At 41.6% G+C, this 18,256-nt stretch overlaps 1 protein-coding gene across 1 annotated transcript in view; it reads right to left on the bottom strand.

Annotated features, from left to right (window-relative positions):
• Nucleotides 1-1,769: 1,769 nt before the first annotated feature.
• Nucleotides 1,770-18,256, bottom strand: part of slc9a7 (solute carrier family 9 member 7) — a 52,242-nt gene continuing 35,755 nt past the window's right edge. The window contains exons 13-16 of the mRNA XM_046853651.1: nucleotides 15,126-15,189; nucleotides 13,532-13,614; nucleotides 9,740-9,845; nucleotides 1,770-2,859 (exon numbers count right to left, since the gene is read on the bottom strand). Of these exons, the coding sequence (XP_046709607.1) occupies nucleotides 2,611-2,859; nucleotides 9,740-9,845; nucleotides 13,532-13,614; nucleotides 15,126-15,189 (502 nt within the window). The 3' untranslated portion in view covers nucleotides 1,770-2,610. The remainder of the gene's footprint in view (nucleotides 2,860-9,739; nucleotides 9,846-13,531; nucleotides 13,615-15,125; nucleotides 15,190-18,256) is intronic.

Here is an 18,256-nt window from a genome sequence, read left to right as displayed (position 1 = left end):
AAAAAAAAAAACGCTCAGGAGACACCAACTTAGATGAGACCGTGAAAGGGGGTGGAGTCACAGCTGTGTACGCATTTCACGTTCGCATCTGGGTGAAATCGGATCGCGTGTAAACGTGACGTGGGGTTGACGCAGGAGTGACACGTAAACACTGAAGAGCGAAAGTGGAGAGAATGAGAAAAACGAATACTGCAGCAGATGTGCTGGATGGATTGAAGGATGGATTGATAGATAGATGGATGGATGGATGGATGGATGGATGGATGGATTCGCCCATACAGGAATAGAACATACTGACTCACTGTACTCTTTACTAAAGTACATAATGTAATAAAACACTTTCGGCTTCTTATGTCGTCATTTTCACCCAGAACTCAACGTATAGGGCCAAAAGTATTGGGACACCTGACCTTTCGCTACCACAGACTTGGAGGCACAAACCAGTTTCAGCGTGACACAAAGGTACTGAAGTTATACGAACAGTAAATGGGGAGTAAATGTGGGATGGAAAAAAAAATAAAATAAAATAAAGCCCATACAAATCTTACAGTCAGGTGTCCACATACTTTTGGCCATATAGCGTATTTTACTGGACTTTCCATTGACGCTAAAGAAGTCCATTAAATCCGCTAGCTATCATTAAAATCGGGGTTTACTAACACACTCTTTGCTAATTTTTTTATTTATTTATTTAAGTTTTTTTTCACAGTTCACCATCAGGGCTAGAAAAAGTATGTCAACTGTACGTTTGATAGATTAGCGAGTGACATTTGCAGCTAGATATTCTTTGTAAATTAGCATGTTAACCTGAACAGCTTTTAGTTTTTATAGCTAGCAGGTTGTGCGTTATAAATTAGTTTATTAATATAGCCAAATATTGAGCTATTGCTAGTTTTTTAATGTTAAAAGTTTAGCAAATCCGCTAGCCCTAAATTTTTTTTTCTGAAATATTGACCTAAAGCTGACACTTTTAGAGTTGACCTTCAATTTTAAAATAAATATGAACACATCTTTAAATTGTAATCATCTGTAGATCAGCTAGCTGATTTCTGTAATCAAGCTTGTTATATTAACAATTCTTATAATAACTAGTTTCATTTTCCGTTATGAATTTTCCTTTAGCTAGCTGGGGGAGTTTTGTAAATTAGCTAAAAAAGGTTTGTTAAACAAATCAGCTCACTAAATTAACTAGGTAGTTAAATGTGTTTTCATGTCAATAATGTCATTAAGTGTAAATGAAGTTTCTAAAATGTATAATTTTGCTCCAAACTAAAGGAGTTAACTTTAAGTTTGGTAAATAAGCTAGTTATGTTTTGCAATTTAGCTGTTTAGTTCACTAGCTAGCTTAAATTTGAACGAGCATTTAAAGTTTTGTAAATTAGATGTTAAATTTACTTGAATATTCATAACTTCTCAAGTTATCAAATTGTCCGATTTTGTAAATTAGTTTATAGAAATTAACTATCAAGTTACCATCTGTAATGAAATCCACACATTAGCCAGCATGACTTAGCTATTAAGTTCAAATCTGTACTGATTTTTTGTAAAAGCTAGCAGGTTATGATTTGTCCTGAATTTCCATACATCAGCTAGCAGGTTATGATCTGTAATGATTTTTCATTCATTAGTTAGCAGGTTACGATTTGTAATCGATTTCCATAAATTAACTAGCAAGTTTTGATTAGTAATAATTTCATATATTTGCTAGTAAGTCACGATTTCTACACTAGTTTGTGAATTGAAGGATATTTAATGTGAATCATTTGAAATCATTTTTCGAAAACGTTTTTATTTCGCATGATTTATTGCAACTCGTCACAGAGGTGTATCTAACCCGAGTTAGCGGTAGTTAGCGGTAGTTAGCGGGAGCAGTGGTTAGTGGTAGAGGAGACCATGATGGTGAACTAAATATTCAGTTTCATTCGCTAGATGGTTTAGTTGTTAACGCTGTTGCGAATGTCAGCATTCACTCCATTCATGCCATGATGGACCTCGCGACGCTCTTACCAAAATACTATTTTCTCAAAACTTTTGGCACCCCTGATCTTCACCATGAGATCAGAGGGTGGAGGAACATCAGGGTGTGGAGCTGCAAAATAGATGATATAGAACATCTTAAAGGGCAGTGAGGTGTGAAATGAAAGCAGAAAGACTTTTAATTATTCTAAAGATATTTGTGTGTGTGTGTGTGTGTGTGTGTGTGTGGGTGGGGGGGTGGGGGAGATCTAAAGAGCTACACTTGGCTTGTGAGGCAGAAGGACATCATGTCTATACTTAGGTTTCCTAATTCAGAGCTGCTCGTGTGGGCGATGGCTGACAAAAAAAATTCCCCCTACAGCCAATCAAAAGCAATGAATCCTCCAGCGTTCCTGAAGTTCCTCAAAGTTACTTGCATCGTTCCGTAAAAAAACCAAAGAAAAAACATGTCGGATCACAGTATCGCCAAAGTTCTGTGTCTTCTGCAGTTCGGTAAACACACGAGATCTTCTCCCTCTTACTCTCTCTCTTTCTCCTGAGCCTGAGGACTCTAAAGCAGCGCAGGAGGACAGGATGGAATGATGTGTCCCCAGGCATGGAGATAGAGCGAGTAAGAGACTCGGGGGAAGCGTCTCAGGCATGATCCTCCATGGGGAAGACCAGCCTCGTTCCCCGGCTCAGGAGCTCCTGCTCACGCGAGTCCAGCTCTCTCTCCAGCGCCTCCTCGGACGTGCTGCCGTTGCGCTTGCCGCTCTTCGTTCCCGACGTTGAGGACGTGGACGAGGCGCCGTTAACCGTGATCGCCGTGTCTCCGTACGTCAGCGACAGGTCTCCGTCCGTCAGGATGAGGTCTGAGTCGGTCTCCCGGAGCTGCTCATGGTTCTGTAGAGCACAGAGACAAGAGGGAGATGATACGGCGGAAGGGAGGGATGAAGCGCTCAGGTGTTTCTCAAACACACACACATTATCCAGAAAAACACACACATCTCACATTATTTTCCATTTCTATAAAACAGTTGAACGCCTGTGGAAGGACATGTGGAGGGACGCTTGCAAAAAGGCCGCAGGTTCGGAGCGCTTGTGGAGGAACTGTTACTTTCTACTTTCTGAACGGAGTAACAAAGAGAAGCAGTGATTCTGTCGAATTTCATCCACATCACAGAAAACATCTCTAACCAGAAAACACCTCTAACCAGAAAATGTCTCTAACCAGAAAACACCTCTAACCAGAAAATGTCTCTAACCAGAAAACACCTCTAACCAGAAAACGTCTCTAACCAGAAAACGTCTCTAATCAGAAAACGTCTCTAACCAGGATCACTACAGCCACAATTCACTGTTCTGTTCAATACAGAAACAAATGATTCAAAGAAACAAAGAAAACAAAAGAACAGAAAGGAACAATAGGATGATGAATGAATGGACCACACACACACCAACCTCAGGGAAAATCAATGGGGCAGATTGATGAGGTGTTGACTGCTGGTTCGCTTTCTCTCTCACACACACACACACACACACACACACACACACACACACACACACACAAACAACCAACCAACCAACTAACCAACCAACCACCAACACAGGACCTAGTGATGATTTATTTATTCTCAAGCTGTTAAGGAGATACAGAGATGGATGGATGGATGGAGAGAGAGAGAGCGAGAGAGAGAGAGAGAGAGAGAGAGAGAGAGAGAGAGAGACAGACACACATGCAGTCTTTGTACAGGATGTGATTCAGTCCATAAGGACAAACGCTTTAGGGTGCTTTCACAACTATTAGTCTCATGGCCGGGTCCGAATCAATACCACAGTCTGAATTATTTGGTTCTGTTTCATTCACAGTTTCAGTTTGGTTTAATTTTTAAACAACAGCCAAAGCAAATAAATAAATAAAGAGCTGAAAAAAATTATTGTAAAACTGTTTAATAAAATACAGTAATGATCAGACGGCTGAAGGAATCTGTCTGTAATCGCACTAACGAGGTTCGTTGGTTTGACACGTTTCTGCAGAGCTTCAGATCTGTGCTTTGGCTCAGTTTAGCTACTGAAGAAACAGAAAGGTTTAGAGGTAATAAAATATTGTGCATCTACTGTATAATTATACAGAAATAAATACATTTTCCTGATGCAAATATTTTAAAAACGATGCATCAAATTCCAACTTGTATCCGAAGCACACTTTTTTAAATCGATGCGTCACATCGTTGACTTTTATGTCGATGCACCGCTGCGTATAAACATAAACTTGCATACTTTAAACGTGTGGCTGATGGAGCACAAATCTTCTCAGAAGAATGGAGGTTGTTATTACAGTAAATGGGGACTTGATGTGGGATGGGATCTCCGAATAGAAGGACATCACAATATTATGCTCAGGTGTCCACAAACGTCAGATGTTCTGCAGGTGATTTAAGTTCTACAGACATTTGGTAAAGGTTTATTTAGCATCCAGCAAAGATCTACACCCAAAATGACCTCGGGCTTGAGGAGCACAATTTTGCATACAGTGAGAAATGAAACCAAACCGAACAGCCGTTATGTAATTATAGGAAGTGGAAGATCTGTGGTTAAGAATTTGGACTTCTGACTGTAAGATCAGAGTTCAATACCTACACTTCCCGCTCCCGCACCACACACTCCTGCACCACCAACTCCACGACCATTTACTCCTGCACCACCCACTCCTGTACCACCCACTCCTGTACCACCCACTCCTGCACCACCCACTCCACGACCACTCACTCCTGCACCACCCACTCCACGACCACCCACTCCACGACCACCCACTCCACGACCACCCACTCCTGCACCACCCACTCCTGCACCACCCACTCCTGCACCACCCACTCCACGACCACTCACTCTTGCACTACCCGCTCCCGCACCACCCACTCCACGACCACCCGCTCCTGTACCACCTGCTCCCGCACCACCCACTCCACGACCACTCACTTCTGCACCACCCGCTCCTGTACCACCTGCTCCCGCACCACCACTCCACGACCACTCACTCCTGCACCACCAACTCCCTCACCGCACACTCCCGCACCACACACTCCCGCACCACCAACTGCCTCACCACACTCCCGCATCACCCACTCCTGCACCACCCACTCCACGACCACTCACTCCTGCACCACCAACTGCCTCAACCCACACTCCTGCATCACCCACTCCTGTACCACCCGCTCCCGCACCACCCACTCCACGACCACTCACTCCTGCACCACCTCTCTTGCACTACCCGCTCCCGCACCACACTCCCGCACCACCAACTTCCTAACCGCACACTCCCGCACCACCCGCTCCGCACCACCCGCTCCACGACCACTCACTCCTGTACCACCCACTCCACGACCACCCACTCCTGCACCACCCACTCCTGCACCACCCACTCCACGACCACCCACTCCACGACCACCCACTCCACGACCACCCACCCACGACCACTCACTCCACGACCACTCACTCCACGACCACTCACTCCACGACCACTCACTCCTGCACCACCCACTCCTGCACCACCCACTCCCTCACCACCCACTCCTGTACCACCAACTCCCTCACCACCCACTCCTGTACCACCAACTCCCTCCTCACAACCCGCTCCCGCACCACATGCTACCCGCACCACCCGCTCCATTTAAATGCCATAAATGATACAAATGCCATAATTCTTGATAAAAGGACAAGCCTCCGAACTCCTGTTCATCTCCAGCAGCTCGTTCAAGTTTTTCTGTTGCCTGCATGAAAAACAAGGCAGGAATTGTGTGTTCAGAGAAACGGTGTTCTGTCTGTTCCAGCTGTGATAAATAACACATTCGAGCTCAGACCCGATTGCTCGGATCCGTGTGGTGCTGGAGAGAGAAACGCTGTCTCAAAGTCAACGCTGTCAGAGTGACATTACATTTAGAGCTGTGACAATCATTGACTTTGCTTTTGTCCACTCTGAATAAAAGGAAGGGCACGAGCCGGAGACGAGACATTCAGCCCATTGTGTATGAGGAGCACAATGGTAGACTGTGAGACATTTGTATAATCAGTCAAGCGTCCATGCAGCTACAGTATCAGCATTGAGAGGAACAGTGGAATTTGCCAGAATGCCTCAGACTGCGTGCTGAATGGCTGCGTTCTTTCACGGCTCGGACATTAGAAGTGAACGGCTCAGGGGGTGCCGGGACTGAAAGCCTCTTTTGTGTGTCGTGGAGAAAGCTGGAGAGCATCTTCTCCAGAATCCAAGTCGGGATTTGTGGCGTTTTGTCCCTCCGGCTTTTCTAACACCTTTTTCATAACGGCCCAAAAAACATCACGTATCCGAATAAAGCCTGTTTTTTTAAGAACTCGCCAGGAAACGCTTCCTTCTTCCTTTCACTTCTCTCAGGAGGTTTGATGAACTCTCAATAAACTTCAGTCTGAGTGTCAGTGAGAGAAGTATCCTGGCATCTACTCAACGTCTTCTATACCTACTCTGGAACCGAGTACTAAAAAATAAACGGTGCTGCAGAGTCAGAGAAGAGCTAAAAACAGTTTATTCCTCTTACAGGAATTTCCCAATGACCACAGCGTATACTGAGTAAAGAACTTTTTTTTTTATCCATTTAGGGTTACAGTTAATTCAATGTTCTTGGAACAAGTTATTCCGGTTCTCATCTCCATTATAACAGCTATAAACGTCCTTTTCCTCTCCAGTCGGTCTTCTAACTTCTTCTTGAGGTTTCTGAACACCTTTGATCAACATCTTATGGAGACTTCTTCCATTCAGGCAAAAAGTAAAACCCAATCATAAACCCATCATCAATATCCTGCATCCCAACGAGTTTATGGACAATACAAAGCATGTAGATAAAGTAGATATACGATCGGTAAAAAGTAAAAATGTCCCTTTAAACGTTCTCTTGAGTAAAAGTACAAACGTTTTTTCCTTTAAATGTACTTAAGTATCCAAATCACTATGATTTATTATAATGTTTATATTATCATTTTTATCACGAAACTCTTTAATCACCTCAGTTTATGTGTAAAGACTCGAATGTGACTCTCAGCACACTGATCTATTAACAGAATGATATTAAAGACTCAAACACTGATTGATTTCTATTACAATTATCATGAACCCGAAACCTTCTTTTCAACTACTTTAATAAAAACGTGTAAATGAGGTCACGTGTGTTGTGGTAAATTCGAGTCTGGAGTTTCTTCATCATTTCTTCCTCTCTAAATCTTCTGCTTGATGTTGAACTAATGCTTCAACTGTATGTTGGCGATCAGTAGATACACCAAGCACCAATCAGAACACGTGTAAAACAGAACGTGCGCTCGACCCTGATTGGTTTCACCGGTTACGTTTTTATCCTCTTTAATAAAAAGAGACGACTGATTTCACTAAATGTAGTCGAGTAAAACAGTAAAAACAGTCAAATATTTGACTTTGAAATGCAGTGAAGTTACAGTTAAAAATCTCCCCAAATGGAAACACTTCAGTAAAGTACAGATAGGTGGAAACGTGACTTAAATACAGTAATGAATTCGTTATTGTCCACCGCTGTATAGATCACTGCTATATGTCCAAGCATGAAGGACACAACACACTGGCCTGTAATAGGAAGTGACACTATAGTGCAGTTATAGTTAGTTACAAGAAAATGTGATGATATTGCACAAACTAGAGGAGATAGAGGTAGTGTGGTACCACAACGTCCTGTATAGATTGAGGTTATGTGAGAGAGTTTCGAGGGGGTCTGGCAGGCCTTGTTTTGATCAGTCTGTATGACCTGCTGGAGAGAAGGAGACCCTTATGGTTCCTCCAGCCCTTTTCCTGACATGGGACGTGTACAGAACCTGGAGGGAGAGTAGGTTGGTCCAGATGGGACCAGGATTCCAGTAAGTGCTGTAATAAGAAACCTTTGGGTTTTTGATATAAACTTCCAGCAAGACAAAACACACTCAGGTTGTTCATTCACAACACAACCATCCAGTTCAGGTTATATATTAAACCTTAGTGTTAGTTTACTTGCTGCTTAACTTTGACCTTCATCGATGCCTGTCTTTCCTACAGAGTGTTAGAACGTGTTAGAACGTGACTTTCTGTACCTGTTCCATTTGAGAGGATTTTTACTGTAACTTCACTACATTTCAAAGTCAAATCTCTCACTTTTTACTCGACTACATTTAGTGAAATCAGTCGTCCCTTTTTATTAATGAGGATAAAAACGTAACTGGTGAAACACGCAGCGAGTCACCAATCAGGGTCGAGCGCACGCTCTGTTTTACACGTGTTCTAATCGCCGCTTGGTGTATCTACTGATCACCAACATACAGTTCAGCATCAGTTCAACATCAAGCAGAACATTTAGAGAGGAATAAATGATGAAGAAACTCCAGACTCGAACTCGACACACCACACGTGACCTCATTTACACGTTTTATTTTTTGAAGTAGTTGAAAAGAAGGTTTTGGGTTCATGATCATTTTAAAAGATATCAAAAGATATTCAAAAGATAAGTCTAAAAATGCGATCGCATGGCTAATAATGAGCTTCGCTTGTTGTGTTGCAGACAAACCACAAAAAAAAAATAAAAAAAACCAAAAAAAATTAATAAATAAATATTTAATATATTTTTAGACTCCCCTGTGATCAGGCCAGTATCATAGACATGATAGTGTAAGCTTATGGAACTGTGTGATATTTTAATAAATTATATATAATACAGTGACTCCTGTCTATTCTATTCTTAACTGTGTAGTTTCCAAAATAAATAAATAAAAAACAAATAAATAGAAAAAACAAACCTAATAAATAAGATAAAAATAAAAATAAATAAATAAACACAAAAATAAAAAACCTAATAAAAATACAATAAAATAAAACCAAACAAATAAATAAAAATAAATAAATAAGCACCCCTAATTTCTCTTTTCGCATGCATTCATAATCATTTGATTCTCACAAAAGGTTCATCCAATTTGTAATCATTCACATAATTTTCTTTTTTCTTAATGTATTTATTATAATTTTTACATCATTTTTATTTTTAAAAGCTCCTATTACATTGTTGTTGGTTTTTTTCTATCGTTTTAGATTTATTGAGGTTACTAAAGCTGACCAACGACTGATGATCCATGAGGTAACAGTGGAGAGTTGGAATGTGGAACCATGTAAATGGATTTGAATTGGAATGAACGAATCTGCTAAACTGGTTCCAGTTGCCATGAACAGATTCTGCATTTAAAACAGCATGAACAGTCGAAACCTCAACAATAAAAGAACTGTAATTAGAGCAACGTTGAGGTTAAGGAGCGTCTGGTTGCTCTAGAGGTTTCTTCAGCATGAAGTCTCAGGGGGTTTTCTTTGCTATCGTCACCACCGGGTCACTCAACAGGGATCAACGTATAGGGACTATTTTATGATGCTGAGATGTACGTGTTCATGAACCTGATTTGGGATATTGTTAAAAGAACAATGCAGTTCGTTTGCATCCGAGGTTGAGATTTGTATTTATTTCTAATGGCGAGGTTTAGAAATAAATTAAAGCGTGTTTAAGATAACATTTAGACAGTCAGGTATTATAAGGACCAAGGTCCGAATGTCTGGAGATAAATAAAACCAGACGTAAAATAATAAACAAGATTTCTCCAACGCTGGCATCCACCTTGGTCTGGAACCGAATCCAGCGCTCAGAGCTGACTATTAGCTGTAACTTTATCTGTGTGTGTGTGTGTGTGTGTGTGTGTGTGTGTGTGTGTGTGTGTGTTATACCTCGTAGGCCTGAGGGCTGGTGAGGCAGCGTGCCAGGGGTCCACAGCAGGCCGGTAAGGTGGTGGTCAGAGGAGGTCCACTGTGGGTCAGGATGGGTTTCAGGTAGCTGTGATTAGGGTTAAGGATGTAAAAAACAAGGCTCCTGGCACCATTTCTAATTGACCTTGATCACAATCAAGTCTTCTCAAAATGACTATGAGAACTCACTAATGGTTGTATTTGAAAAGTGAGGAGTAAACACAAGTTACAGAACATGTTTCATGTCTATTTTAACACCCGAAATGTCTATTGTTTCCTCTTACAGTACATCCAGAGCTCATACACGCAGGTCAAATAATGTACGTAATTGCGCTCGCGTTACATTAGTAAACGATAACTATTACATTAGAGCTTCGTACAAATCTGTGTGGGATACGAGGTGTTAGCAAAAAGTTTTTCAGACTGGGTTTGTAACACAGATGTCAGTACGAGGGCTCACGCACAGTCACAGGGAGCACCAATTTCATCATGGACACTGACCAGAACTGTGGTGTGGCAAAAAACTGGATGCTCCACGAGGACAACGCACCCTGTCACTGAGAGCTCCTCCTCACACGAGTCGCAGAAGCTGCATGAAACGCTTTGAATAGCGTTCCAGAGGAGCGCTGGGGGCGCTGTATTGCTGTTCAGGGGGACTGTGAACCAGGCTACAAGACAAGGCAAAGGCATGTTCGGAACATGATCACTCTTGACATTTCTGACCAAAAGAAAAAAGAACATGAAATCATAGATGCCTATGCAAATTATATTATTTTTTTCCCAGTTTATAACTAGGTGTATTTTTCTCCTACATCTCAGTTGAGACCTTCAGTTTATAGGAAGCAACATTATAAAATGTGGTTGATAGAGGGATGAGGGAGGGGTGGGGGTGGGGGGGTGTTTATGCATCGAACAGACACTGACGTCAATGTGGTCCGGGTCACATCGAGATTCTGCACCACCGTAAAAACATCGATCGGTGACAGTTCAGAACTCTGGGGTTCATTCATGTACTTAAAAAAAACGGTTTAATTAAGGTTTACTAATAACCTGTAGTTAATACGGGACTAGTTTATACTCTCGTGATGAAACACTGAAAATTAAGTATTTTTGGATTCAAATAAAAAAGAAATTTCATAAAAATAAACGAATAATAAATAAGCAAGTAATACAAACATCACACGAATGGGAAATAAATACATTAACGTTTTAGGTACACAAAAACTCACACAAGCCCAAACCTCAACCCACAGAGGGTCACACCTTAAAAAACACACACACACACACACACACACACACACACACACACACGTGTTACAATGTCGGAGTCCCACATCACTCTGTGCAAAAGCCCACACGTGGCTCATCTGTGACAAACATCTGTAGACGAGCTGGGGAGCTTGTGGTCTCAGATGTGCAGGAGGAAAGTAAAAACATACATTTAATTAACGCTACATATAAATTGAACACCTGCTACTTGTTTCCAATTCCCACAGCAGAACGCAAATCAGATTCTTAAAGAGACAGCAAGTGCACTTTGAGTGTGTTTGTGTTTCAGCTCATCATTCTTAGAAGGGTTATAAGGCCATTTCCAAACACTCGAAAAAGTACAAATTGGGGAGCATTCAAAACAGTTGCTAATCTTCCTCAGGAATGGGATCTCCAGAAAACCCCATGCAAGGTTAAGCGTTTAATTATCAGAGATGTTAAAAAAATAAATAAAACAATAAACCGACATCATGTAATCCATAGGCCTCACATTAAATGTGTATGCTCGAGACACAACAATCAAAAAAACAGAACAAGTATGACTTTTAAGGACGGGTATCTGATGAAAATACATTCCGTAAAACAAAACAAAAACAAATAAAAAAAAAAAACACAAAGCACGACTTCTGGAACAAGATTCTTGGACCTCATGCAGTGTCATGATGGGGAACATCTAAACAAAGCATGTAAGCACAAATACCTCATAAGACCTGTGATGTGGTAGTGTGAGGATTTAAGCTTGGTTTTGTTTTGCCACAGGACCTGAGAAATCTTTGTCAGTGAGTACATGTTTTACTGGGATTTTATTTTGTTTTTACAAGGATTTCTGTCCAGCACCTTAAAGTCCAGACCCGAGCACCATTAAGATGTTGTAAACAGAGCTGGGAACAACAACAACGACAACTTCTTTCGGCTTCTCCCATTAGGGGTCTTCACAGTGGATCATCCGTCTCCATACCCCCCCTTATCCTCTACATCTGTCTCTTTTCACCCAACTACCTGCATGTCTTCCCTCACCACATCCATAAACCTCCTCCTTGATCTTCCTCTTTTTCTTTTTCCTGGTAGCTCCATCCTCAACATTCTCATACTGATATACCCCATTTCCCTCCTCTGCACATGTCCAAACCATCTCAATCTCACCTCCCTCACCTTGTCTCCAGCTCCACCTCCTGTCTTTTACTCAATGCCACTGTCTCATCTGTGTCATCATCTCAGGTCTCACCACAGTCCTATAAACTTTCCCTTTCATTCTCACAGATACTCTTCTATCACAAATCACTCCTGCTATCACTTTTCTCCACCCACTCCACCCTGCCTGCACTCTTTTCTTCACTTCTCTAACACACTCTCCATTACTTTACACTGTTGACCCCAGGTACCTGAACTCCTCCACCTTCTCCACCTCTTCTCCCTGCAACCGCTCCCCTCCACTGCCCTCCCTCTCATTCACACACATGTACTCTGTCTTACTCCTACTGACTTTTATTCCCCTTCTCTCCAGCACATACCTCCACCTCTCCAGGCTCTTCTCCACCTGCTCTCTACTCTCACCACAAATCACAATATCATCTGCAAACATCATAGTCCATGAAGACTCCTGTCTGACCTCGTCCTTCAACCTATCCATCACCACTGCTAACAGGAAAGGGCTCAGAGCCGATCCTTGATGCATTCCAACCTCCACCTTAAACCAGTCTGTCATTCCTACTGCACACTTCTCTGCTGTCACACTGTCCTCATACATGTCCTGCACCCCCCTCACATACTTCTCTGACACACCAGACTTCCTCATACAATACCAAGAGCTGGGAACAAACTAACGCCCTGAAACATCAGTGACCTTAAATGATGTAAACAAGAAATTAGGGCAGAAAGTTGTAAACTGATAATCTCCTAAAGAAAACTAAATGTAGCTGAACATGTTAGGGAATTAGACGATACTTCTTTTGGCACACCTGGTTTCTGAAATTAATTTTTTACACAAGCAATCCTAATTGGTGACTCGCTGCGTGTTTCACCAGTTACATTTTTATCCTCGTTAATAAAAAGGATCGACTAATTTCACTAAATGTAGTGAGTAAAAAAGATATTTGATACTCCAGTAAAGTGCAGAAACACGAAAAAGTCATTCAACAACAGTGACAAATTACATTTACTTAATTACTGTGCACCAGTGAACATTGGAATTTTCAATGGAGAAAAAAATACTGTCTGCTGATAAAGGGCAAGGCCTAATTTACAGGGCTTCCTTCTCTTAATCTATTCCTTCCTTTTCATTCTCTGTCCTTCCTCACACATCACCCAACAGCGATCCTCACCCTGACCCCTTCCCATACATCCTGTGTTGACTTGCTGAACTCATGCCTCTCGATACGTGGCAGCAGACAAGCAATCAAGCCTCGGAACTGACTGAGGCGAAAGAAACCAAGATTGAAAGCAAAAGAAAAAGTGAAGTGGACTGTGTATAAAGATCTACTCCACTCCACAATGCTGAAAGGATACTTGTGGTCGAAAGTGTACCACAGTCTGAAGAGCCAGGCGCTCTCCTGCTTGGTCTTGCTCTGGCCCTCCTGCAGACTTCCTTCCTACAGAAAGCAGAATGCATTCACAGCTATTCAATTTGTGTGGGATACAGAGTCAAACATTTCAACATCACAGACAAGACAAACGTAAATGAGATACGACAGAAAAAAAGAACAAAAAAACAAATCCAAACAATCGATTTGTTTCCATGTTGCTTCAGTTCCCTACTCGCTGGTGAAGTTCCCTTTTTAATTTCAGATATCAGATATGAAAAATGGAACAAACCTGGGTTTCATTTTATTCTGCAAGGAAGTAAGTAGTAGAGATTGTTGGTGTTTGTACTAAGTGTACCTTCAGCTGAGGGGAAATGTTTACACACACTTGGGCTACAGATATTAAAACAATATTTCTCAACCTATTTAATGTTACATTTCTTGTGGGAAATCGTGGGTCGTAGGTCAGAATAGGTTTACATACTACAAGTTCCAGATTCCAGTAAAAGACGCAATTACGAGGTGATATCAAAAGGTTTCGAGACTGGTTTTGTAACACGCCAGCAGATGGCAGCACAAGGCTGCACACGCAGTCACAGGGAGCACCGACCTAAATAAGTCAGTGTGCTATAAGACATCATCTTGTGTAGATGAGGAGCAGTGCAACTGGTGCTATTCTGACCATGTGCGCACCCTGTCACCGAGCTCCAACACGGACTCATCCACCCTACTCGCCAGATTTGGCTCCTGTGGACTTCGCCTTCTTCCCGAAGATGAAGATCCAGTTTTTCCGTTTTTACACCGTTGCGGAGATCCGGCGCGAATCACAGAAGGTCCTTGACAAGAACACTTTAGAAGTGGAAGGAACGCTACGAGCAGTTTACTGCTGTGCAGGTGATCGTGTGTAAACGTAGATAAATAAAGTACTTTCTTGTAAACATTTTGATCCCACCTCGTACATTTAGAAGATTCTGATTAGCCACATGCAAGTTATTTAGTAGTGCATTCAGGAACTTGGGTTGGAACCAAAATCCCCCTTCTGCAATGTGAAATTTTATAAAATGTAATTATTACTGATCTAGTGCATTGTTTCCATGTTAAAGTTCATGTCCAGTCTCTTTGTATGTTTTAAAGAGAATGAAATATATCATGATTAACTCAAGCATGTCAGGAAGCTACAACTATATAAATACACATAATGGTGTCTACATTTAACGCTAGGCAAAATATTAGAAGAGACATCTGCAAACCTGTTCAAGTCTTAAATAGCAATGTCAAAGTTTTACATAAAGAGTGTGTGTGTGTGTGTGTGTGTGTGTGTGTGTGTGTGAGTTTGTATGGGTGCAGAATGTTGAAGATGTGGTCAGGGTTTCCTGTTCTTGTTCACAGGGTAGATCTATGCCTAAAACTGTGTGCTCGTATTAGTCGTACTTGAAATGTAAAAGCTAGCGCAGCTCCCCTGCAAACACTTGCGGTTCATTTTGGCCTGAGCTCGTCTAAACTGATCTTTTAGAGTCGGTGAAAGACTGAAGGAAAAAAAAACGTTTTTGACCTTAAAGATATTTTAAGACTTCCCTTACCCCTTGAAGGACCTGAAAGCTATCTCCACATTGCTGAAGATCTTGATCGGGATCCACCCCAACTCTGGAAGAGATACAAAAATACTGTAGATACTTCTTATGAAAACAAACAAACAAACAAGAACATTTTATATACTGCTAGTTTTTAATGGTATCATTTGTTTTTAATGTTTTTTAAGAATTACATATAGAGTAATACCTAAAGCTCAAATGTTTAACCAGCAAGGATAAAAATGTAGGTCAAATGACAACAAAAACAACATAAATTTGTTAAGAATGTCAAAATTTGCCTCAGAAATGTTGGTAAATTACCAAAAATAAGCTACTAAAATCAGCCTGCAATCAACGTTAGCATGAATTGCTACAAACACTGTGGTAATGTGGTATCTAAGCTTTTACCATTCTCATGCATCAGTGGATTCATTAAGTTGTAAAAGTTTTTTTGTTTTTGAAAAGCTCTGCAGATATTCCAAATGAACGTTTATGACTCCCGAACGACTAGCTGTAGCAAGCTAGCTACGAATCATATGGTTAATTTTAACCAACACACACAAATACACATTTTAGACATTTAAAAATTGTAATCATATACTTGATTTTCAAGCACTTATTTTTTCGGAACGTTTTTGTTAGGTAATAAAGGCACCTAGCGATGCTTTTGCTACCATGTATGATGTAATGAAGTCTGTACAAGGACTACAGAAACACCCTGGGTCAACGTTACTGAGTCTAAACAGCTCGGAACATCAACATTTCACTCAGATCTGTTGATAAATTACAAAAAAATAGTATAATTTACCACTAAAGTTAGTGATTAGACGTTTGCATCAGTTGCTATACAGAGCTGAATGGAAAAATACATGACTGAGACTACTTAATATTTATCCTAGATTACTCGTGTTTTTGGTGTAAAATGCTAATGATAGGTACCTAAAAGCACTAGTTAGGCTGCCTATCTGGTGAGCTTTTATATTGGAATGCTCATGTGAGGCTTTGCAGTCTGACCAAGCCAAGAATGCTTCTTTTTCTCCCCTTCACATTCCTGACTTCCTGCCAATATCTTGAGCCATGTGCTCTCTATCTGCCCTGACACACACACACACACACACACACACACACACACACACACACACACACACACACACACACACACACACACACACACACACACACACACACAGCATTTTTTTTTATAGTAATGCCAATTAGACATGCGGATACGTTTGAACCGAGGCATGTGATAGTGTGTGTGTGTGTGTGTGTGTAGATAACGCAAAAGGAGCAAGAGAACATGGTTATTGCGTTATCTACTCTCACACACACACACACACACACAATTTTATTTCTAATTTGGATGCGTTTGTGAATATTCCAGGTGATCAAACCCCTCGATGCATTCCACCAGGGGCACGTGACTCTCTCGTGGGTCTTTCCGACATTCTGTAACCCCACAGGAATGCCACAGCGGCTTATCAGACGGGTCACATAACATTTAACACAATGAGCTGAGGAAAAGCAAAAGTGATTCCACATGAACATGTCCTGTTCCCTGGTGAAAGACGACCTCATGACCTGTACATCCTATTGGAATTTACATTGCATAGGAATTGGATAAAGAGATCATGAGCAAGAGCTTTGAAGACATTTTTATTTACTTTTTTAAATTAGTTTTCCCTTATTTCCTTCTCTCTTTACTGTTTAATATTGTTTAATGTTTAATATTTGCTGTAGTTTGAATGTATTCTGTCACTCGATACGTCACTCAGTCACTCCATACGTCACTCAGTCACTTATTCACTCAGTCACTCCATACGTCACTCAGTCACTTACTCACTCAGTCACTCCATACATCACTCAGTCACTTATTCACATAGTCACTCCATACGTCACTCAGTCACTCCATACATGACTCAGTCATTCCATACATCACTCAGTCACTCCATACGGCACTCAGTCACTCCATACGGCACTCAGTCACTCCATACGTCACTCAGTCACTCCACACGTCAGTCAGTCACTTATTCACTCAGTCACTCCATACGTCAATCACTCAGTCACTTATTCACTCAGTCACTCCAAATGTCACTTATTCACCTGATACATCACCCAGTCACTCAAAACATCACTCAGTCACTCAATACGTCACTCAGTCACTCGATACGGCACTCAGTCACTCCATACGGCACTCAGTCACTCCATACGGCACTCAGTCACTTACTCACTCAGTCACTCCATACATCACTCAGTCACTTATTCACATAGTCACTCCATACATGACTCAGTCATTCCATACATCACTCAGTCACTCCATCGTCACTCAGTCACTTACTCACTCAGTCACTCCATACATCACTCAGTCACTTATTCACATAGTCACTCCATACATGACTCAGTCATTCCATACATCACTCAGTCACTCCATACGGCACTCAGTCACTCCATACGGCACTCAGTCACTCCATACGTCACTCAGTCACTCCACACGTCAGTCAGTCACTTATTCACTCAGTCACTCCATACGTCAATCACTCAGTCACTTATTCACTCAGTCACCCAAATGTCACTTATTCACCTGATACATCACCCAGTCACTCAAAACATCACTCAGTCACTCAATCGTCACTCAGTCACTCCATCGGCACTCAGTCACTCCATACGGCACTCAGTCACTCCATACGGCACTCAGTCACTTACTCACTCAGTCACTCCATACATCACTCAGTCACTTATTCACATAGTCACTCCATACATGACTCAGTCATTCCATACATCACTCAGTCACTCCATACGTCACTCAGTCACTTACTCACTCAGTCACTCCATACATCACTCAGTCACTTATTCACATAGTCACTCCATACATGACTCAGTCATTCCATACATCACTCAGTCACTCCATACGGCACTCAGTCACTCCATACGGCACTCAGTCACTCCATACGTCACTCAGTCACTCCACACGTCAGTCAGTCACTTATTCACTCAGTCACTCCATACGTCAATCACTCAGTCACTTATTCACTCAGTCACTCCAAATGTCACTTATTCACCTGATACATCACCCAGTCACTCAAAACATCACTCAGTCACTCAATACGTCACTCAGTCACTCGATACGTCACTCATTACGT

This window comes from Silurus meridionalis, chromosome 1, assembly GCF_014805685.1.
Source record: "Silurus meridionalis isolate SWU-2019-XX chromosome 1, ASM1480568v1, whole genome shotgun sequence".
Classification (NCBI taxonomy): Eukaryota; Metazoa; Chordata; class Actinopteri; order Siluriformes; family Siluridae; genus Silurus; species Silurus meridionalis.
Note: the sequence above shows the minus strand (reverse complement) of the source record. Positions and strands in the feature narration are given on the sequence as shown.